This window comes from Carcharhinus amblyrhynchos, chromosome 5 (assembly GCF_965287045.1).
Source record: "Carcharhinus amblyrhynchos chromosome 5, sCarAmb.v2.hapA, whole genome shotgun sequence".
NCBI classification, from domain to species: Eukaryota; Metazoa; Chordata; class Chondrichthyes; order Carcharhiniformes; family Carcharhinidae; genus Carcharhinus; species Carcharhinus amblyrhynchos.
The window spans coordinates 84,492,702-84,516,036 of record NC_137328.1 but is presented as its reverse complement, the minus strand read 5'-3'; the positions used below and the strand labels follow the sequence as shown (position 1 = coordinate 84,516,036).

Genomic DNA, 23,335 nt, shown 5'->3' with positions numbered 1-23,335 from the left:
GCAGCCAGCTTTACCTTCGTGTTTAGGCCCTGTCCCTCAAAATAACATGGTGGAACACTCCCCTCCATAAGATCTGGAGAGAAAACTTGTCTGTTTTGCTGAAGAGAAGCACACCAATTTTCAGTCAGATCCTGACTCTTTTTTCATAAAATTCTGCTCAGTGAATTTCAGGATTCCTGATAAATCAGTGATGGCAGTGCGGACAATTTTGGTGAAATTCCTGTCAATATAAAATACCATTTGAGCCTCTTGTGGGATTTTACACTCCAGTCATTAAACTGGCCCAAAAAGAACAGGAGTGGAAAATCCCATCCAAATTTTTCTGCTTAAAAGTGTTCCATATGAAATTATTTCAGATTGTTTTATAGCTATATTTATACCTTTATTGCCATTTAGTACTTGATGCCCAACTTATTAGCAAGTGATCATTAAACCTGATGAAAATAATGCAAGTTCTCCAAAGTAGTGAATCTTCTGTGTGTATCCTTTGGATGGCTTTTTCTTCAATGTTAAACTGATTGCTTAGCTCACCCAAAAGATCCAAAATGCTATCTGCAGCCAAGTCTAAAACCTGCTACCAACAAATCAGCTAAAAAGATCTTTCTCCTATTAGAGCTAATGCGATCAATGAACAGAGGAAAGGGAGACATCACTGTGCACCAAAAAGGACAGTTTCCACAGAGATCTTTGTCAACAGTATGTCCATGATAACAACATAAAAAGAATGTAAGCTTATCATTAGAAGAAACAAGTGTGTTCCTGGCCACTGAAATCTGAATTTGTCCAAACAGATCGGTGTTGACAACTATGTGTATCAATATTACAAAACACGACATTAAAACAAGTGCATGTGCGCAGCAGAACTAGATGTTATGGAAACTGCTTTCGAATATAAACAGAAGAGTTTCTTTTAAAACGGGTTCTGAGAAGTAGTATTGCAGAACCACATCCTGAAACAGTTCTGAAATATAAATGTACCGTACTCTTTGCCTGGTGATAAAGGGATCATGATGTATCAGTATTACAGTGGGTCATTACTGTAACATGCAGTTTCTTCCTCAGTTAAGTCTTGCTTCATAGTAGACTGATCCCATGTGAATTGGCAATCCAGAATAAAACGGGTTCCTATCTGATTTGTGCATTAAGTTCATAACTGAAAAAGCAGAGAATTCCTTGAAGTAAAGGGTGAAACTATGTTACTCCTGACTGACTAGTGTGCAGTCTTATGAATATGTTTTTATTTCAATTACAGTAGATATAAAATCAAAATATGTTATTTTAAGTTTTTTAAAAAATAATTGCAATTGGTGAAACAATTGTTGAACGTAAGTACAAAATATTTCAGTTCCCTTTAAATAAAACTATTTTTGAAAACACTGTGACAGAATTTTATTGCAAATATAATTCAGTCACAATTGTACAGAAACCATGGGCGTGATTTACCACGCAACCTGGTGCATATTTCCCGGTGGCTGGAGGCAGCCCACCACTGGCCAGCGGCGGAATCTTCTGGTCCCGTCATTGTCAACGGGGTTTCCTGTTGAATGCACTCCTTCTCATCATGAAATATGTGGCAACGGTGCACTGTCAATGGAACTGGAAGACTCTGCCATTAACGGCTGGAACATTCTGATGCATATTACAATGGATGACAAAATTACAAGTCAGAAATTAATAAAGTAAACTAACTAAATACTATTAGAAAAACTGTGCATTAGATTGTATCTCAGATTCTCTGGTCTCCCAGCCATGTGTCTCCCACCAGAGGGAAGATAAGAACATAAGAAATAGGAGCAGGAGTAGACCATCTAGCCCCTCAAGCTTGCCCCGCCATTCAATAAGATCATGGCTGATCTGAAGTGGTTCAGTTCCACTTACCCTCCTGCTCCCCATAACCCTTAATTCCCTTATCGATCAGAAATCTATCTACTCGTGACTTAAACATTGAACGAGGTAGCCTCCGCCACTTCAACGGGCAGAGAATTCCAGAGATTCACTACCCTCAACTCTGTTCTAAACTGATCCCCCCCCCTTATTTTGAGGCTGTGCCCTCTAGTTCTGGTTTCCTTTCTAAGTGGAAAGCATCTCTCTACTTCTACTCTATCAAACCCCTTCACTATCTTATATGTCTCTATAAGATCACCCCTCAGCCTTTTAAATTCCAACGAGTACAGGCCCAATCTACTCAATCTCTCCTCATAAGCTAACCCCCTCATCTCCGGTATCAACCTGGTGAACCTTCTCTGTACTCCCTCCAAGGCCAATATATCCTTTCGCAAATAAGGGGACCAAAATTGCACACAGTACTCTAGTTGCAGCCTCACCAGTGCCTTGCACAGTTGCAGCAAGAACTCCCTGCTTGTATATTCTATCCCCCTCGCGATAAAGGCCAACATTCCATTCGTCTTCTTGATCACCTGCTGCACCTGCAGGCTGAGTTTTTGCAATTCATGCACAAGGACCCCAAGTTCCCTCTGCACAGTAGCATGTTGTAATTTTTCACAAGGTGGTGCATTGTTTGCTAGCAGCAGGATTCTCTGGTCCTGCTGCTATCAATGGGAATTCCCACTGATGTCATCTCACGCCAGCGGGAAACCCACAGATGCAGGTGTGCCAGCAGGAACCAGAGAATCCCGCCAGCATGAACAGCCAGACATTTCTGGCCTGGATGTTTCAAAAATATATTTGTGTATATACATGTAATATATATTTGATCTATTTTGAGCAACTTTCAATAAAGAAACAATTTTGTTTTCAACTCAATTTTTTAAAATTCTGATTTTTGACTGACTGAAAAGAGGTGTGCTTTCTTGACTAACCCTCAGTTGATAGCAGATGCTACCTCAGGCCAATATACACCTAATTGCTTAGTAAAAAGTCGATTTCCCTACCTCATTGAGTTGGATGACGTGATAAATTTTCCTCAAGTATTCACTACCACCTGGCTGATGGCAAACATCCATGAGGATCATGCTTATTTTCTGCTTAGTCAATTCAGCAAAACTGTCTTTCTCCTGTGCAAAGCAACCTTCGTCTGTGAGAAATGTACTGCAGCAGCAAGGAGAAAAAAGACAATTATTTTGTGTACATTTAACATTCATTCAAAAAGTGTACCTTTAAATTTCTTCCCTTAAAAATAATTGATTCACTGTAATAAAGTTAATGGGACCACGAAAATTTTTTGAAATTTGTTCAAAGGGACGTAGAAGAAATCTTAACTCTTAGTTCCCTTCTATCACATTGAAATCCCTGTAATTATTTTTATCTTTCATTCATATGGACAAAGAAGAGTTAGATTTCACACTAAGTTAATCGAGGTGGCTTACAAATAGGTGGGTTCTATTGACAGTGTAAATATTCCTAATTACAATTCAGCTTTTGATACCATATGTTGATCTTCCAGATTAGGCCCATGATGATAACTTACAGAGTCATAGAGGTTTACAGCATGGAAACAGGCCCTTTGGCCCAATTTGTCCATGCTGCCCCCTTTTTTAAATCTATAAGCTAGTCCCAGTTGTCCGTGTTTGGCCCATATCCCTTCTATAGCTATCTTACCCATGCAACTGTCTAAATGCTTTTTAAAAGACAAGATTGTACCCGCCTCTACTACTACCTCTGGCAACTTGTTCCAGACACTCACTACCCGCTGTACAAAAAAATTGCCCCACTGGACCCTTTTGTATCTCTCCCCTCTCACCTTAAAGCTATCCCTCTAGTTTTAGACTCCCCTACCTTTGGGAAAAAGTATTGACTATCTAGCTGATTTTGCCCCTCATTATTTTATAGGCCTCTATAAGATCACTCTTCAGCCTTCTACACTCCAGAGAAAAAAGTCCCAGACTATCCAGCCTTTCCTTATAACTCAAACATCGAGTGCCGGTAGCATTCTAGTAAATATTTTCTGCACTATTTCTAGTGACCAGAACTGTGCACAGTATTCCAAATATGGCCTTACCAATGTCTTGGTGACCAGAACTGTGCACAGTATTCCAAATATGGCCTTACCAATGTCTTGCACAACTTCATCAAGACATACTAACTCCTATATTCAATGTTCTGACCGATGAAACCAAGCATGCTGAGTGCCTTTTTCACCACTCTGCCCACCTTTGACTCCATTTTCAAGGAGCTATGAACCTGTACTGCTAGATTTTTTTATTCTATTACTCTCCCCAATGCCCTACCATTAACTGAGTAAGTCCTGCTCTGGTTCGATCGACTAAAACCAAATCACCTCACATTTATCTAAACTAAATTCCATCTGCCATTCGTCAGCCCACTGGCACAATTGATCAAGATCCCATTGCAATCCTGGATAGTGTTTTTCACTGTCCACTATGCCACCAATCTTGGTGTCATCTGCAAACTTACTAACCATGCCTCCTAAATTCTCATCCAAATCATTAATATAAATGACAAATAACAATGGACCCAGCACCTATTCCTGAGGCACACCGCTGGTCTTCAGTTTGAAAAATAACTCTCTACAACCAACATCTGTCTTCTTTCATCAAGCCAATTTTATATCCATTTGGCTAACTCATCCTGGATCCCATGAGATTTAACCTTATGCAACAACCTTCCATGCGGTATCTTGTCAAAGGCCTTGCTAAAGTCCATATAGAGAACATCAAAGGCACTGCCCTCATCTACATTCTTGGTCACCTCTTCAAAAAGCTCAATCAAATTTGTGAGACGTGAGTTTCCACTCACAAAGCCCATGCTGACTGTCCCTAAACAGTCCTTGCCTCTCTAAATACCTGTCTCTCAAAATACTTTCTGACAACTTACCCACTGCAGATGTGAAGCTCATTGGCCTGCAGTTCCCAAGCTGACTGTCCCTAAACAGTCCTTGCCTCTCTAAATACCTGTCTCTCAAAATACTTTCTGACAACTTACCCACTGCAGATGTGAAGCTCATTGGCCTGCAGTTCCCAAGCTTTTCCCTGCTGCCCTTTTTAAACAAAGGCACAACATTTGCCACCTCCAATCTTCAGGCATAAATTGGCATTGAGGATGTCAATGTCAATATATGCTGACAAGTTCATTTGTCTGCTCATTCAGATATGAAAGGAGAAAAAAGAACAACGACTCCTTAGGTTGGCTCATCCTTAATTTTCTGTAGTTCTCAGAATGATGCATGCTTCTTCACTAGATTCCTCGGAGAGGCAACTATAACCCTGGCACAGGCATAGTCTTGATCCTCGCCTGCCAGCTCAGCAGCCTGCTGCTTAAATTGAATGAGGGGTCTGACATCCAGGATCCTACCTCCTATTTTCTTTTTCTCCCTCCTGTTGGGGGCTGTCTTCTTTTGTATAAAGAATATACTTGGATAGTGAGCATGTCTGATGAATGAACACATCAATGTTTGCTAATTCTGTTGCTATTAACTGCCTTGACTCCCCAAAGCCAGGCCAATAGTCAGGAGTATGATGAAACACTCCCCACTTCCTTGGATAAACGCAGCTCCATAAAGGTGCAAGAAACTCAATACCATCCACGACAAAGTTGCCTGCTTGATTGACACCCCATCTACCATCGTCAACGTTCACTCGCTCCATCACCAATGGCAGCAGTGTATACCATCTACAAAGATGCACTGCAATAAGTGACCGAGGCTCCTTCGACCACACCTTCCAAATCTGGACGTCTACCATCTGGGGTAAGGACAGCAGAATCATAGGAAGAGCACACCTGCAAGTTGCCCTCTACACCACACTGCATGATGTGCCTTCACTGTAACTAGGTTATAAATACATAGTTTCCTCCCTAACAGCACTCCACTTGGTCAGCATCAATTCAATAAGATAGCACCAAACCACTTTCTGAAGAGTATTTGTGCACGAACAATGGAAATATTGGCCTTGCCAGTATGTCCATATATTATGACAGAATCACAAGAGTGGCGACGTAAATTTGAAGCAGAGGGTTTGTTTATCCTAGAGGAGTGAATGAAATCCCTCATCCATTTCATGCCTGCAAAATTGTCCTTTTTTGGACTCCATGGGTGCTGGTGACCAGGAAAACTCCTCCCAGGCTGCTTTGTTCAGATGAGTAGGCCTCCTGCTGCCATCCATTGGAATGAGAACATCGTTCCCTTCCTTTTTAGCCTGGAAGATTCTCCAAAAGGCACATCCAAAGCATGTGGCCAGAGCTTGCTGACTTCACATTGACACTGTTGTCTCCGAAAATCCTAGCATAATCAATGAATAGCTATCTGATTGGCCATATTTAAAAGGCACCCAGACATGATGATGAACTGCATGACTGCCTGCCTGCCCCACCACAGGATCTGACCTGAATCTCACGGCTGCGTAATTAATTAGGAGAACAGCATACAATTCAGCGTGCTCTCCCACCTCACAAAACCTGAATATTGCTGAAAAACACGTGCTATCAAAGGTTTTGGTCTTGCACTAATCAGGATAGCTCACAAGAAATTACCAACAGTAACAGGGGAATAACAATTTATAACATATGAGAAGACAGCATTGATTGGTTGGCAAGTAGACTCTTATTGGTGAATGCAGCATGGAACAGTTAACTGCTCAGCCTTTTTCAAATTCAAAACATGCAGGTTGACTGTGATTGATCCAAACCATCTACTCACTACAAACTCATATCACTGCTAAAAGCCTTGACCAGGTATATAGTCCATATCGCCAAATGGTTGGCGGATTGTATCAAATAGCACGCCCTTTGGCTATTCGTAAAAATAAAAAACCAGCTGTATCTTAAATGCCCATGTCTGATAAATTATCTGTATCATGCTTGACTAGTTTGTGGGACAGTTCTCCCCATTTTGACACAAGTCCCCAGACGTTAATAAGGAGTATTTTGCAGGGTGCGCCAATGTCATTTCTGGTGCCTAAGCTGATGCTGGGTGATCCATTTAATTTCATTCTTTATTCATTCCTGGACATGGCATCACTGGCCAAGCCAGCATTTATTGCCCATCCTTAATTGCCTGTTGAACTCAGAGGCTTGCTAGGCCATTTCAAAGGGTAGTTGAGAGTCAACCACATTGCTGTGGCCCTAGAGTCACATGTAGGCCAGGCCAGGTAAGAATGGCAGATTTCTTTCCCTGAAGGACATTAGTGAACAAGGTGTGTTCTTCTGACAATCAACATTGGTTTCATGGTCATCAATAGATTCTTAATTCCAGATTTTCTTTTTATTGAATTCAAATTCCACCACCTGCTGTGACAGAATTCGAACCTGGGACCCCAGAACATTAGCTGAGTTGCTGGATTAATAGTCTAGTGATAATACTACTAGGCAGGTATCATGCCAACAATTCTTAATGAACATTTCAATAAGAACAGCTGGCATGACACCAGCCATCCAATTTCTCTGCTACCATCAGTAAACATGATGTGGGTATGCCGGCGTTGGACTGGCGTAAACACAGTAAAAAGTCTGACAACACCAGGTTTTAGTCCAACCTATTTATTTGATAATATACTCACTAGCTTTCGGGGTTACCCCCTTCGTCAGGTGAATGGAGAGTTCTGGCCTCAGACAGAGCATATAAAGCACAGACAGTTTAGAGATTACTGATTAAAATGCGAATCCTTACACCTAACCTGCTGTTCAAGACCTGAAGTGGCTGATAATGTGAGTGGAAGGAGCACTGATCACAGTTTAAAGAGATGTGTATTGTCTCCAGACAGTACAGTAAGTGAGGTTTTGCAAACCCAGGCAAGTCATGGGGGTTACAGATAGTGCGACATGAACCCAAGATCCCTGTTGAGCAGAGACTGATAGCCAAGTTCCGCACACATGAGGACGGTCTCAACAGGGATCTTGGGTTCATGTCGCACTATCTGTAACCCCCGTGACTTGCCTGGGTTTGCAAAACCTCACTTACTGTACTGTCTGGAGACAATACACATCTCTTTAAACTGTGATCAGTGCTCCTACCACTCACATTGTCAGCCACTTCAGGTCTTGAACAGCAGGTTAGGTGTAAGGATTCGCATTTTAATCAGTAATCTCTAAACTGTCTGTGCTTTATATGCTCTGTCTGAGGCCAGAACTCTCCATTCACCTGACGAAGGGGGTAACCCCGAAAGCTAGTGAGTATATTATCAAATAAATAGGTTGGACTAAAACCTGGTGTTGTCAGACTTTTTACCATCAGTAAACTACATGCAATGAGTTTTCCTTGAGGTCTGATACAACTGAATGGCTTGCTAGGCCATTTCAAATGGCAGTTATGGGTCAATCACATTGCTATAACCTAGAGTCACATGTAGGCAAGGCCAGACCAGGTAAGAGTGGCAGATTTCCTTCTTTTAAGGATATTAATGAACCATAATTGACAAGGGTTTCATTAGACTTTGAATTCCAGATTTTTTAAAAAATTAAATTCAAATGCCCTCATCAGCCATGGGGAATTTATGGCCTCAAAGTATTACCTTGTGTCTCTGGATACTAATCCAGTGACAGTATGACTTTGTCATCACCTTCCCTTCTTCTGTCACTTTGCTTCTTTGGTCATGAGTCCTTGCACAGTTGACCCTTTTTCATTCCATCTTCGGAATTTCCATTCATCCTAAATCCCTCCCTCTGGCCTCTTACCCTCTGTTGAACATTTCACTAAGAACTGCTGGCATGACACCAAACATCCCAATTTCTCTGCTACCAGCATAAAAGTACATTCAATGAACTTGCAGCACTGAATTCTCTCCGGTGCCTGCTGACAAGGGTGGCACTATTGTTGTTTGGCGAGCTAATCTCTAACTAGCAGAGACTGAGCATCAACTCCCTGACACCTCCTCCTATCTCCCAATGCTCCTTAACCTCACCACCAAACATTGAGCCATGATTTTTGAGACTGTCACTGACTTCTTCTCCGCTGGAGACCTACCCTTGATTCAAACTTGCACAGTGCACTTCTACCTCCTTCCCAAGATTTCAAAACAGGGCCACCTCCACTGACCCATTATTCTTGCTCCATGGGACATTTTTTCTTCCTATTGTGACTATATTTTTCTCCTCTTGTCCAGATACTACCCATCTACATCTACAACTCAACACCTTTCACCTCTTTAACGGTTCATCATTTCTTGTCTTTTTTCCATCTGGGTACCAGTTCCCTCAATACTTCCATTCCCCACTTGAACTGTCTGAGGACTCTCTGCATCTTCTTTGAACAGAAATTCAACCTGTCCGCAATCCAATGCCACCATCCTCTGTCTAATTAAACTTGATTTCACAATAACAACTCTTTAACTCCATTCCTTTCTTCCAAAAAGGCATTGCCATGGAAATGCAAATTGGATATGGTTATGCCTATCTTTTAAGGGACACGTGGAACATCCTTTATTCCAGTCCTACTTAGGTCCCCACCTCATGTCTTTTTCCACCACTTCAACGAATGTATTGCTGTTGTTTCCCCTTATTGCCTCAAACTGGCAAACTAGATTAACTCTGATAATAATTTCCTTTCCCTTGCCTTCCCGTGGTCAATCATCGCCTGTTCCCATCTCTGATTTCACTGCTTTTATCATTTACCAATGTTCAAGATAAGCCCACTGACTCCTTCAGCCACCTTGACTACATGCCCCACAACTCACATCCTGTAAGCTCTCCTTTCCATTCTTACAGTTTCTCCATCTCTGAGTATTCTGTTTTGATGGTACCACCTTACATACCAAAGCTTCAGTTATGAATAATGTAAATTTTAACTTTAATTTGTATATATGTGTTGAGAAAGGCAAAATTGCTTTTAGTTTCATTTATGTTTTACATATGAACCTTCACATCTGGGTGCTAGGATAGTCTTATGACGGAAATGCTTCAGGTCTTTTGGATTTGTTTGTGTATACATTTCTAATGAGGTGTTACAACCCCTCAAGTGAAAGAGAAGAGTTAAAAAGGGTTGGAAGTTCAGTGATTCTGGAAACAAAACAAAAAAGTAGAAGAAGTTTTACTGCTGCCTAGTGACAGTGATCCAGTGACAAAGACAAAAAAAAGACAGGAGTTAAGACGAAAGAGTTTACTAGGTGTGTCAGAAAGACAAGAAAGGATTTTGGGTGTCTCAGGTAGAGATACAACTTGGCTGAGCAGCATTAATTGAATGCTCAAGAATTCACCAGAAGAAAACTATTCACTGTGCCAGTTCCAAACAAGAATCATTTATGAAACCCTTGCAGTACCACTTCACTGGTTTATGTGTCAGCAAAGATTTTGCAGAATAAGGGAATAGTGGGCATTTAAATTATCTCTTTGTGTTTGTATTAAGGGTGACACGGTGGCAGAGTGGTTAGTGCTGCTGCCTCACAGTTCCAGAGACCTGGTTTGATTCCAGTCTTGGGTTTTTTTTATGTGGAGTTTGTATGCTCTCCCCAGATGTTCTGGTTTCCTCCTACAGTCCAAAAACGTGCAGGTTAGGTGGATTGGCGATGGTAAACAGTGTGTGCTTGTGTCCAATGATGGACTGGCATCCTATCCTGGTTGTATTCTGCCTAGTACTCAGTATCTGTTGAGATAGGCTCTGACTCCCTGCAATCTTGAATTGGAGTACGTGGTTTAGTAAAAGTGAAGTTTGAAGTTTATTTTTTAGTGTCACAAGTAGACTTACATTACACTGCAATTAAGTTACTGTGAAAATCCCCTTGCCGCCACACTCCGGTGTCTTTTCAGGTTCGCTGAGGGAGAATTTAGTATGGCTAATGCACCTAACCAGCACATCTTTCGGACTGTGGGAAGAAACTGAAGCACCCAGTGGAGTGTTTGTATTGAGATCTTTCCAACCTTTTTGACTATTGCAATATAATTCACTTTTTTTGTTTTAATAGATATTTTATTAGTTGTATTAAACATTCATAAGTAGACTCTTGTGAAATCGTTCAGGAATGTTCTCCCATAAGTTGAAAAAAAAAGTTAAAGTCTGTCAAGCCAGTTTTCACTCTGGGATCTGACTTGTTCAGTATTAACAACAGCTGGGATTGTAATTCTTCAAACATGTCTTCCTTTTTCCATAATCAAAGATTCCCCTCAACTGTGGCTGACCAGGTCCATGACAATGCCCATTTCATTTTGCACACTTCTTACTAATTCTCTTTTCCACAACCAAAATAGGGTTCTCATATCAGTCTCCACATTCAATAGATCATCTTCTGCCATTTCTGACAATTCCAGCATGAAGCCACCACCAATCTTCCCCTGCCTTTCCAACATTCTGAAGGGACCATTCTCTCTGTGAGACCCTGGTCCATTCCTTAATCAACCACAGCATCCCATCCCTTTCTGAAGGCATTTTACCATACAAATGCAACACATGCCCTTTTACCTCCTCCCCTTATCATTCAAGGCCCCAAACACTCCTCGCAGATGAAACATCTATTGACTTATATAATAAAATCAAAATACTGCAGATGCTGGAAATCTGAAATAAAATAGAAAGTGCTGGAAAACTTCAGCAAGTCTGGCAGTATCTAGTATTTATGACAGAAACTGTTCAGAAACAGTATTAACATTTCAAATCAAATATGAATAAAGCGCATATTCTTCCAAAAATGAATCAACTCCAACTCTGACTTCTGTCCTCAATCTCCTACACTACAAACATAAGAATTATTAAATTTGTAACAAAAGTATGCCATTCAGCCCTTTGCACCTTCTCTGCTATTCAATAAGATCATGACTGATCTTACACTGTAACTCAACCTCACTGGCACCATCCGCATATCCTTTACTTCCCTTAGTGCCAATGTTCTACCAATCTCTGTCTTGAATATATGTAACGATTGAGTGTCCATAGCTCTTTGGGGTAGGTAATTCCAAAGATTCACAAACTTCTGAGAGAAGACATTTCTTCTCATCTCAATCCTAAATAGCTGTTACTCCAAGATTGTGACACCTGACTTCTCTAATGAAGCTTCATGTAAGCTGAAGGAACGGCACCTATTTTTCATTCAGCAATTTACAGCTTTTCAGACTAGACACTGAATTCAATACTTTCTCTAATCCCCCTCACCCTCCTCTCCCCCTAAACACATTTTCTTCAGATGGTAACCATTGGTGATCATTTTGATATTTCCATTTTCAAATCCTCCACCTTTTGTTTCATTACTTGTTCCATTACCATCTACTTTTGCTGCACATGATCATCCCTTTTGTTACTGATGTTGGATCGAAATCCTGGAACTCCATTTCTAAAAGCACCACATGGATTGAAATTTTGGGCAACAAATGTTAGCATTGCCAGAGACTTTCATATCCTATGAATAAAGAAAACATCGGTCAATACCTTTAGTTCTGGAGTATAAGGTAGAGGGTGGAGCGGAAATGAGTGATTTTCACTTGGGGGGAGAGATGGCTGTCCAAGCGCAATCTCACACAGTATAGCTAATTACATATCCATGCATATCGACAGAAGTGCTGAGTGAATAGGACTAGGGGGCACAGCCTCAAGATAAAGGGGAGGCGGTTTAGAACGGAGTTGAGGAGGAACTTCTTCACTCAAAGGGTGGTGAATCTCTGGAATTCTCTGCCCGTTGAAGTGGTGGAGGCTACCTCGCTCAATATTTTTAAGAAGCGGGTTGATGGGTTCTTGATAAGAGAGGGGATTAAGGGTTATGGGGAGAGGGCGGGAAAGTGGAACTGAGCCACGACAGATCAGCCATGATCTTATTGAATGGCGGGGCAGGCTCGAAGGGCTAGATGGCCTACTCCTGCTCCTATTTCTTATGTTCTTATGTTCTTATTTCAGCCCCCACAGGATGACCCCAGAATCACAGATGCCAGTCTTCAGTCCATTCAATTCACTCCACATGATATGAAGAAATGGCTGAAGACATTGGATACTGCAAAAGTTATGGGACCTGACAATAATCTGGCTATAATACTGAAACTCTAGGACATGCCCAGCTCAGAGCCAAGCTGTTCTAGTACAGCTATAACATTGGCACCTACCTGGCAATGTGTAAAATTGCCCATGTATGTCCTCTAAACAGAAAGCAGGACAAATGCTACCTGGTCAATCACCACCCCTCCCGTCAGTCTACTCTCAATTGTCAGTAAAGTGATGGAAGGGGTCATCAACAGTGCTATCAAGCAGCACCTGCTTAGCAATAACCTGCTCACTGATGCTCAGTTTTGGTTTCATCAGGGCCTCTCAGCTCCGGGCCTCATTACATCCTTAGTTCAAACATGGACAAAAGAGTTGAACTCCAGGGGTAAGATGAGTGTGATTGGCCTTGACATCAAAGCAGCATTTGACTGAGTGCGGCATCAAGAAATCCTAGCAAAACTGGAGTCCATGAAGAGCAGGGGCAAAACTCTCCACTAGTTAGAATCATACTTAGCACAAAGGAAGATGCTTGTGATTATTGGAGATTGCTCATCTCAGTTCCAGGAATCAGTACAGGAATTCCTCAGGTTAGTTTCCTGGGTCCAACCATCTTCAGCTGCTTCATCGGTGACCTTTCTTCCATCAAAAGGTCAGAAGTGGGTATGTTCACTGACAATTGTGCAGTGTTCAGCACTACTCTCGACTCAACCGTCCATGTCCAAATTCAACAAGAACCAGGCAACATTCAGGCTTGAGTTGACAAATGACAAGTAATGTTCACTCTGTACAAATGCCAGGCAATGATCATCTCTAACAAGAATCTAACCATCGCCCCTTGAAATTTAATGGCATTACCATTGTTGAATCCCTCACTATCAACACCTTGGGAGTTACCATCGACCAAAAACTGAACTGAACTAGTTATATAAATACTGGGGTTAATGATTGCATGATGTTCAGCACCTTTTGCGATTCCTCAGATACTTGAGCTGTCCATGTTCAAATGCAGAAATATCTGAATACTATCCAGGTTTGGGCTGAAAAGTGGCAAGTAACATTTGGACCCCTCAAGTGCCAGGCAATGATCACCTCTAACAAAACAGAATCTAACCATTACCCCATCAGTGGTATTACCATCACTGAAAGCCCCACTATCAACATAAGAACATAAGAAATAGGAGCAGGAGTAGGCCATCTAGCCCTTTGAGCCTGCCCCGCCATTCAATAAGATCATGGCTGATCTGTCGTGGCTCAGTTCCACATTCCCGCCCTCTCCCCATAACCCTCAATCCCCTCGCTTATCAAAAACCCATCAACCCGCGTCTTAAAAATATTTAGCGAGGCAGCCTCCACCACCTCAACGGGCAGAGAATTCCAGAGACTCACCACCCTTTGAGTGAAGAAGTTCCTCCTCTTATGAAGATGTAACGAGTGCGGTTGACAGAGGGGAGCCGGTGGATGTGGTGCCTCACAAAAGGTTGCTGCATAAGATTAAGGTACACGGAGTTGGGGGTGAAGTGTTAGGGTGGATTGAGGATTGGCTATCTAACAGAAAGCAGAGAGTTGGAATAAATAGGTGCTTTTCCGGTTGGCAGTTGGTGACTAGTGGCGTGCCGCAGGGATCGGTACTGGGGCCTCAGCTGTTTACCACATACATAGACGATCTGGAGCAGGGGACTGAGTGTAGGGTAACAAAGTTTGCGGATGACACAAAGATGAGTGGGAAAGCATCCTGAGTTTTACCTTTGACTAGAAACTGAACTGAACTAACCATATAAATACTGAGGCTACCAGACCAGGTCAGATTCTAGGAATCCTGTGTAGTAATTCACCTTGTGACCCACCAAAGCCTGTCCACCATCTACAACGCACAAGCAACTTGCCTGGATAAATGAATCTGCAACAATACTCACAAAGCTTGACTTTATTGACCCTGAGGTGATATTTAATCTTAGTATCTCTTCCATCATTAAAACTTGCCTACTTTAACATTCACAATATCAGTTTATCTCCTACTGAAACCTTTATCCATGCCTTTGTTACCTTTAGACTTCAGCATTCCAATGTTCTCCCTGGTCTCCCACTTCCACCCTGCATAAACTTGAGCTCATTCAAAACTCTTCTGCTGATATCCTAACTCGCATTAAGTCCCATTCACTTATCACTCCTATTCTCACTGATATGGCTGATAATCCAACAACACCACAATTTGAAAAATCTCATTCTTGTTTTCACAGGCCTCATGGCCTCAACCTATGTTTTGATACATTCAACCATTATAAACTTAATAACAATGAAAATAATAGTAGCATACACTTATTCAGAATGTAAACAAACACAAAAAAGCCCAAAGAATTTTTTTTAATTAAGTTGCCTCATATAACAATCACTTAATTTGAATTAGATTAAATTATATTGTCATTTTTACCCATAGGTATGGCACTGTGTGTTCACATTTAGCACCATAGTCCAGTGTAAAGAGAATAAACAGACTAACACTTGTCTGTTGAAATACAGAAAATGATAGCGGAATCTGATAACATTCCCTTCAGCTTGAAAGGATGGTCTTTCAAGGTGAATGATGACAAAATAAGGGATAAACAAAACAGAGTAATAAAAAGGAATAATCTAAAGTGTATATAAGTATATGCTGATGGAAATTTTGTAGGTATAATACAAATAAGAAAAAAGTTACGTCAAAGCAGAATTTTAAATATTCAAATTTCTCTTTGTTTGTTAAATACTGGCTCAATAATTGTGAAAGGACACCATGTCTTGTTTTCAGAACAGAAGGGTAGAACAAACTATGTCATTTATCAGGAATCTTGCAGACTGACATTGAAAAAGTTGAGGCCTCTGACCAATCAGTACATCATGTCAGCACCTGAATTGTATCCTTTTCTGTCTATCACTTTGCAGGTGAAGCAGATGATTGTATTCAGTCACACCAATGATTAATGAGTTCCTCTGTAGATTTGGGACAGCCTATCAATCATGTCATTAGAGAGAATGTGGCCTGAAAGAGGCAGTCCTCAGCCAAGGAATAACTGCATTCATCTTAATCTATGTATGCACCCAGCCAGCCAAGTCAGGGTCACTATGATGGAAAACAATAATCTTTTCTTGGATAAATTACTTTGCAAAGTCAGGCATTTCTTCAGATTCTGAACTGCATATTTATTTTAGGATACTGACTGATGGGTTTACCACTGAGACGATACTTCAGACTGAAAGTTATTTTAATGAACAATAATGTTACTACAAAATATACAGAGGCAGGTGATGCATCCTGCTGCCGTTTTCTCCAATGTTAAACATACTGCATTTTTTAATATAGAAGTGAACCAATCCATGTTATAAAATACCCACACTACCCTATCTCACAAAATTATACAAGGAAGATTGGCTAGACTGGTAATGACTCATACATTGCATATATAAAAAAACATATTTAAGCAATCCATGTATGATGCAATTTGTTGAATAATACAATTCTTCTATGTGATTCTAACATGCGTTTTTTCTTCGCATGACACTTCAAGTAACATACCAAAATTACAACTGAACAATTAAAAAAAGTGTTCCAGGTGGTTGGATCAACTTTGTAATCATAAAGTAGCAATGTTCCTATATTACAACAGTGACTACTTATCATTGAATGTGAAGCATTTTTAGACATCCTGTGGTCATGAAAGGTGCTATACAAATACAAGTGCCTTTTTTTAATAGTTCAGGATTAAACAGCTATGGAACATAATCCCTGAATCACAAAAATCTGTATGCAGGTACAGCAAGTGATTAGAAAACCACATGGGATGTTGCCATTTATTGCAAGAAGAATGAAATAAAAAAGTAGGAAGTTTTACTGCAGCTATGCAAGGCCTTAGTGAGACCACATCTGGAATACTGTGGACAGTACTGATCTTCATATTTGAAAAAGGATATAATTGGTTTGAAGCAGGTCAGAAAAGGTTCACTTGACTATTTTCTTGGTATGAAGTGCTAATCTTATGAAGAAAGGTTGAACAATTTGGGCCTAAACACACTGGAGTTTAGAAGAATGAAAGGTGATCTTACTGAAAATACAAAATCCTGAGGGGACTTGAGTGTTTCCTTTCGTGGGAGAGAAAGAAACCAAGGGACACAGTTTACAGATAAAAGGTTTACCTTTTAATACAGAGATGAGGGTCTTTGGAATTCTCTTCCCCGAATGTAGTGGAGTTTGGGCCATTGAATTTATTCAAGGCTGAGTTAGGCACATTTTTTGATAGGCAAAGGAATCAAAGGTTTTTGGGGGTGGGGGGGGGGGGGAAAGGGACAAACAGGAAAGTGGAGTTGAGATCACAACCAGATCAGTCATGGTGTTGCTGAACGACAGTGTAGATTTGAAGGGCCAAATGGCCTGCTCCTGCTCCTTAGTCCAATGCTGCTATGAAAAGAGAGACATTTTGTCTCAGCATTTTAGCTTGCACGCATTAGAAAAATGCAAAAATGCCAGAATTCAAATGATCACAACAATTTATACTACATGATGAAAGGATGCTAACTGGTTGGCAAATCAATTCTGATTGACTGAGGTGTTGGCATGGAGAAAGCAATGGGAATTATAGGTCCCCAAAACACTGAATAATTCATAAAATGCACATGACTTGAACATGCTTTTGTTTGCAGAGAACAAGTCCATGTATATGAATGTACGTCACTTGTAGCAAGTGTAAATGATGCACATTATGAGCTTCATTAACTACCTTAAACTTTTGTTATGTAGCTATCAGCACACTCAGAGTGTTCAGCAAGTGCTGCTCAATTGCCAAATCACGTCTAATAGTTTTGTTTTTAGTTTGCAAACATGGGCTGATTGCATGCTGTCTATATATTCTGTCTATTATGAACAATTTAAGGATCAAGCTCTTTGATTCTATCAGCCAATCACTGGCATCACACTGGCACTGATATTCACACACGATTTTGCATGATTGTGTGATAAGTAGAACATCTTTTGGGGCTGTTGGCAGCGTCATGGTTGATCTTGAGCTTCAACTCCATTTTCCCGCTTTCTTTTCATTTCTCTTAATTCCCAAGAGACTATGGCTAGGATAGACAGATTTTTGGTCTCTCAGGAAATTATGGGATATGGAGGATGGCTGGATCAACTACGGCTGTACTGAATGATGAAGCAGGCTCAATGGGCCATGTGGTCCAATCCTGCTCCTATTTCTTATGTTCTTATGATATTATACTGATAATGGAACATATCACAAGTGTAGTAACTGCATATTAGTAGCATGAAATGGCTTGCAAAATCTGTTGCTCAAAATTTGAGACACTTCGCCTTTCCAGGGTACTTTGAGGTAGTCACATTTCAGATATGAAAGTGGCAGCCTTTGGCCCGATTCTCTGCAAACAATGATCTGATGAGGATAGTCATTATCCATTCTATTATTGCATCATGCTTGCAGGATGAGAAGATAGCCAGTGCCCATCTTACAAGATTGTTGAAGAGGCTAAATTTATAGTGTGTGGAGCAATACAAATCCTAACATGAATATTAACTGATGAAAACAAATGAAGTAAAATGTCAACAATAGACAAATAAAAATCCTTTGAATTCTCCACTGACCCGAGTACTTACGATTGAAGCATCTTGGGGTGGTTTTCTATAATAATGGTACTAAGGCTCAGTTGAGGTGAATGCACTGGGTGCAAAAAGCTGAAGCCTGTGTGCTCTAAGGGGGCCCAGAATCAAGCAAATATTTGCACATAGTGCTAGAACAACAACAATCATGGTCAAGTAGCCTGACAATTGGAATGGTCTACACTCCAGATCATTAGCCAAGTAGGATGTGCCAGGTTCCCCTCATTTTATGGCTCACCTCATCTGTGGAGAAATGTGTTTGCTGGGTGCCTGTAGCAGAGGATATGGCAAGCACATCCTTCAGTCCCACTGCTTAATGGTAAACACCCTGATCCTCCTACTTGATGGCCAAGCTTTCTGATCTCCTCAACTGCTTTTCTCACTCTTTTCTGCTTGATTACTCTCTCCTGAGCACTTGCTGTGAGTAAGTGCTGAGGAAAGGAATGTTGAGTGGGAGGAGATCAGGAAGGGCCATGTTTGAGCAGCAGGAGCTCATGAAGGGCTGCCATCAAGAGACAGCAAGTAGAGAAGGGCTGCCATTGAGCAAGAGATGGTCAGAAAGCTTGGCTCTCAAGAGGGAAGGGGTCAGGAAGGGCTGTCATTGAGACAAAGGAAATTGGGAAGGACTACCCTCAAATGGGAAGAGGTCAAGAAACTTGGCTATCGAGCATGAGAATGGCCAGGACTTCAGTTCTGGAATCCCTACCATTATCTTTGATCTGCAATCAGGGCACTTACATGTTGCTATGCAAGAAACCACAATGTGACAGATTATCTTCAACTGGCCAGCTTTATATAAATTGTTCTGCATCATTGAGAAAAAAATCATGCAGCAATATTCCAGTGAACACATATGAATCCACATCCAAAAATATTTCCAGTTATGTCAGAAAAGTTGCATTTGAGATAAAAATCAATGATCAATCACCATTTATTCATTGTAAGTTAAGGTCCTATGTTATTCATGTGGCAACAAATTAATGGGCATTTTTTTTAAATTCAAGGCAATCATTTTTGACTTAAGTCAATCCAGTTGATTTCAATGGGACAGTTTCCAATTCAAAGAATCATTGAAGCAGCTATGTATCAACTGGCTCCACTTAATTCAGATGGAGGGGTAAAGTGGGTAGGATACAGGATCCATAACAGCACACATGATTTCTCTCCCTGGCCCTGAATCATAAGAATCATAAGAACTAGGAGAGAGGATACCAAATGCATGAGCTATTTAATATGATCATGGCTGATCTGATCTCGGCTTCAACTCCACTTACCTGTCTGTTCACCATTGCCCTTCAAACCTGTACTTTTCATTACATTTACTCAAAGTCCCAGCATCCACCATGCTCTGGGGCAGCGAATTCCACAGAATCATAACCCTTTGAGAGAAGTAATTTCTCCTCATTTCTGTTTTAAATCTGCTACCCCTTATCCTAAAACTATGACCTCTTATTCTAGATTGCCCTACAAGATGAAATATCCTCTCTACATCTACTTTGTCAATCTCCCTTATCATCTTGTACACCTCAATTATATCTCCTCTCATTCTTCTAAACTCCACGGAGTATAGGCCTAAACTGCCCAATCTCTCTTCATAAAAGGGTGGTGAATCTCTGGAATTCTCTGCCCGTTGAAGTGGTGGAGGCTGCCTCGCTAAATATTTTTAAGACGCGGGTTGATGGGTTTTTGATAAGAGAGGGGATTAAGGGTTATGGGGAGAGGGCGGGAATGTGGAACTGAGCCACGACAGATCAGCCATGATCTTATTGAATGGCGGGCAGGCTCGAAGGGCTAGATGGCCTACTCCTGCTCCTATTTCTTATGTTCTTAAGTCAAACCCCTTGGGTAGGACTTTCTGGCTGCAGTCGCCCTGAAATTGAAAAATTCAGCCCGAGGTCAACTGCCCCTCGCCTGCTTTGATTCCTCTGGAAGGTGGAATGGGAAAATTCACCCTCATCTCTGGAATCAATCTAGCAAACCCCTTCTGAGCTGCCTCCAATGCAATTACATCCCTCCTCAATACACAATATTCTAAGAGCAGTCTCACAAATGTTTTGTGCAGTGGCAGAAATACCTCACTACTTTTATACTATATTCCATTTCACCCATATGCATGTCATCCTTTCTACACACTATCTTTAATTCTGTCTTACAGCCATCCCCAAACTCAACCTGAGAAATTAGTTTAGTTTTAAATATTAAAAATATTGCACAATGACAAATGAAAATTGATGAAGACTTGTGCTTCATCTTATATATTTTGAAACAATGATAACTGAAAATAGTTAGCAGTCATTAAAGGAGGAAAGGGTGGTTTGTGATCATACATGAAACTATCAATACTACTAAATGTGGATCTACTAAAATAATTGGCCCTCTATCCAAATAAATTTTAAAACTCGATTGACTTGCAACACTTTTTCAAGTCTGCATTCTGTAGCTTCAGTTGTACTAAAATGTTAATATATTGAAGTGAACTGACAAGCTATTTATAAATATATATCTTTGAACAATATTATAATGCTGAATACTACAATAGTCACTTACTGTTCTGTGCACAATTCTCTTGCTTTTTGTAGTTGGGCATCAATCCACTTAGGCTTCTGTTTCTCCAGACAATTGATGACCTTCTGTATTATTGGTTTGGGACTTTCCTTTTGCTGTCCCATAATGCTCTGAAGACATTCACTCAACAAACCCAGTTTATCTTTACTCCATCTATCTATTGTAACACTTGTCAAAAGCTCTACGGCATTTCCATCTTCCAGGGTTTGGCAAATAGTCATAACATAACAAAAAAGGCATGATTTCTGGAGCTCAGGAATGTTGTTATGAAGTTTTGTTTCTGCTAAGTTGAAGAGGTATTTAATTGTAGAAGGCAATGAAGCAATTGCTGCAGGCAGGTTCCCAATTACAACGGAAACAGCCTGAGCTATAAGTTCTGTCAAATCTGAAAGGAAAATATTAATGAAGATAATTAGTGTTATTATTGTAACACATCTTGCAAACTGAGTCCCTATATACCAACAGCAAATTAATATTTTGTTTATTTTAAATTTTTTATCAGAGTAATTTTGTGTGTACAGATCCTGATTTTATCATGGGGTGGATTGTTCTGTGTGAGGGGCCTAGGCAAGTGACAAACTGACATTTAAAGGCACAGAGAGTTTTTAACTCCAGGGACTCATTTCTAACTCCAAGCAAGCAGAATTTACTGTCTGGGAAGGAAGGAGGGAGGAACAGAGGTGGCTCAGGTGGAAGAAGATGACTGCCAAGGACCATGAGAGTGTGCAAGTGAAATCTCAGCTTTTCAGTGACCCACAAAGAAATCTAAAAATCATTTTAAAAACTTAACTGCCAGGGTGTCTTCTAGGTAGACCTGACCTACTACGAAACTGACAGTTAGGCTACCTGGATGATACTATTTCAGACTGATCTCACAGAATCAGAATCACAAAATTGTTACAATGCAGAAGAAACCATTCATTGAGTTGGCACTGGTTTCCAAAAGGGCATCCTTCCTAATCACATTCCCCACCTTTTCCCCTTAACCATATATATATTATTTTCCAATAGTATAATTAACGAGGTTTCCATATGCATGGGAAGTTGTTCTTGCCATCTGCAATGTAAAATATGATCTGATTTGGGTGGAAAAGCTGTGAGTAAATGCCTTGCTACATTTTAACTGCCCACCAGCCCAGTTTTCACCTGGCATAGAAAGTTCAAATTAAAGTAATTCAAAAAAAATTATTGATGGGATATCAGCTTCACTGGCTAGGCCAGCATTCACTGCCCATCCCTAAATTGTCCTAGCTAAGGTGGGTGAGCTACCTTCTTGAACTTCTGCAGTTACTGTGAAGGTATATCCACAATGTTGTTAGAGAAGGAGCTCCAAGAATTTGAACCAGCAACAGTGAACGAATGGTGATATATTTCCAAGTGGTGACATATTTCCAAATGGTGATATATTTTCAGGATGGTGAGTGGCTTGGAGGGGAACTTCCAGGTGATGACGTTCCTATGTGTCAGATGCCTTGCCTTTCTAGATGGTAACAATTGTAGCTTTGGAAGGTGTCGCCTAAGTGAGTTCCTACAGTGCATCCTGTAGATGGTACACACTGTTGCTACAGACCAGTGGTAGTGGAATGAGTGAATGTTTGTGGAAGGCATGCTCACAAAGTGGGCTTATTTATCCTAGATGGTATCAAGCTTCTTGAGTACTGTTGGAGCGACAGAACTCCCCACTCACCTGACGAAGGAGCAGTGCTCCGAAAGCTAGTGGCGTTTACTACCAAATAAACCTGTTGGAATTTAACCTGCTGTTGTGAGACTTCTTACTGAGCTGCACTCATCCAGGCAAGTGCAAAGTATTCCAATATGCTCCTGACTTGTGCCTTGTAGATGGTGGACAGGCTTTGGGTAGTCAGGTGATGAGTCACTCATAACACGATACCTAGCTTCTGACCTGCTGTTGTGGTAACAATATTTATATGGTTAGACCAGTTCAGTTTCTGATCAATCGTAACACCAAGGATGTTGATAGTGGAGAATTCAGTGATGGTCATGCCACTGAAGAGGCAATGGTTAGATTCTCTTTTGTTGGAGATGGTCGTTGCCTGGCACTGTGTGGCCCACATGTTACTTGCCACTTGTCAGTTCAACCCTGGATATTGCTCAGATCTTGCTGCATTTGAATATGGACAGCTACAATATTTGAGGAGTCACAAAGGATGCAGAACATTGTGCAATCATCAGCAAACATCTCTACTTCTGACATTATGATGGAAGGGCAGCCATTGATGAAGAAGCTGAAGATGGCTGGGCCTGGGACCACCCTGAGGAATCTGCAATAATGTCTTGGAGCTTAGATAATTGATCTCCAACCAGCACAA

The 23,335-nt window shown here is 40.8% G+C and overlaps 1 protein-coding gene across 7 annotated transcripts in view; it reads right to left on the bottom strand.

The window, feature by feature from the left end:
* kiaa0825 (KIAA0825 ortholog) overlaps positions 1–23,335 on the bottom strand; it is a 424,011-nt gene that overhangs the window by 215,118 nt on the left and 185,558 nt on the right. For 6 of the 7 annotated variants that reach the window (XR_013886683.1, XM_080189112.1, XM_080189116.1 and 3 more), the window contains 2 exons: positions 20,988–21,390; positions 2,892–3,048 (listed from right to left, as the gene is read on the bottom strand). Coding sequence is in view for 6 of the 7 variants with exons in the window: in XM_080189112.1 (XP_080045238.1) it covers positions 2,892–3,048; positions 20,988–21,390 (560 nt within the window). In the remaining variant the exon portion in view is untranslated. Of the gene's footprint in view, positions 1–2,891; positions 3,049–17,003; positions 17,232–20,987; positions 21,391–23,335 lie in introns of those variants that run through there. The other variant, XM_080189117.1, reaches the window with a different exon arrangement.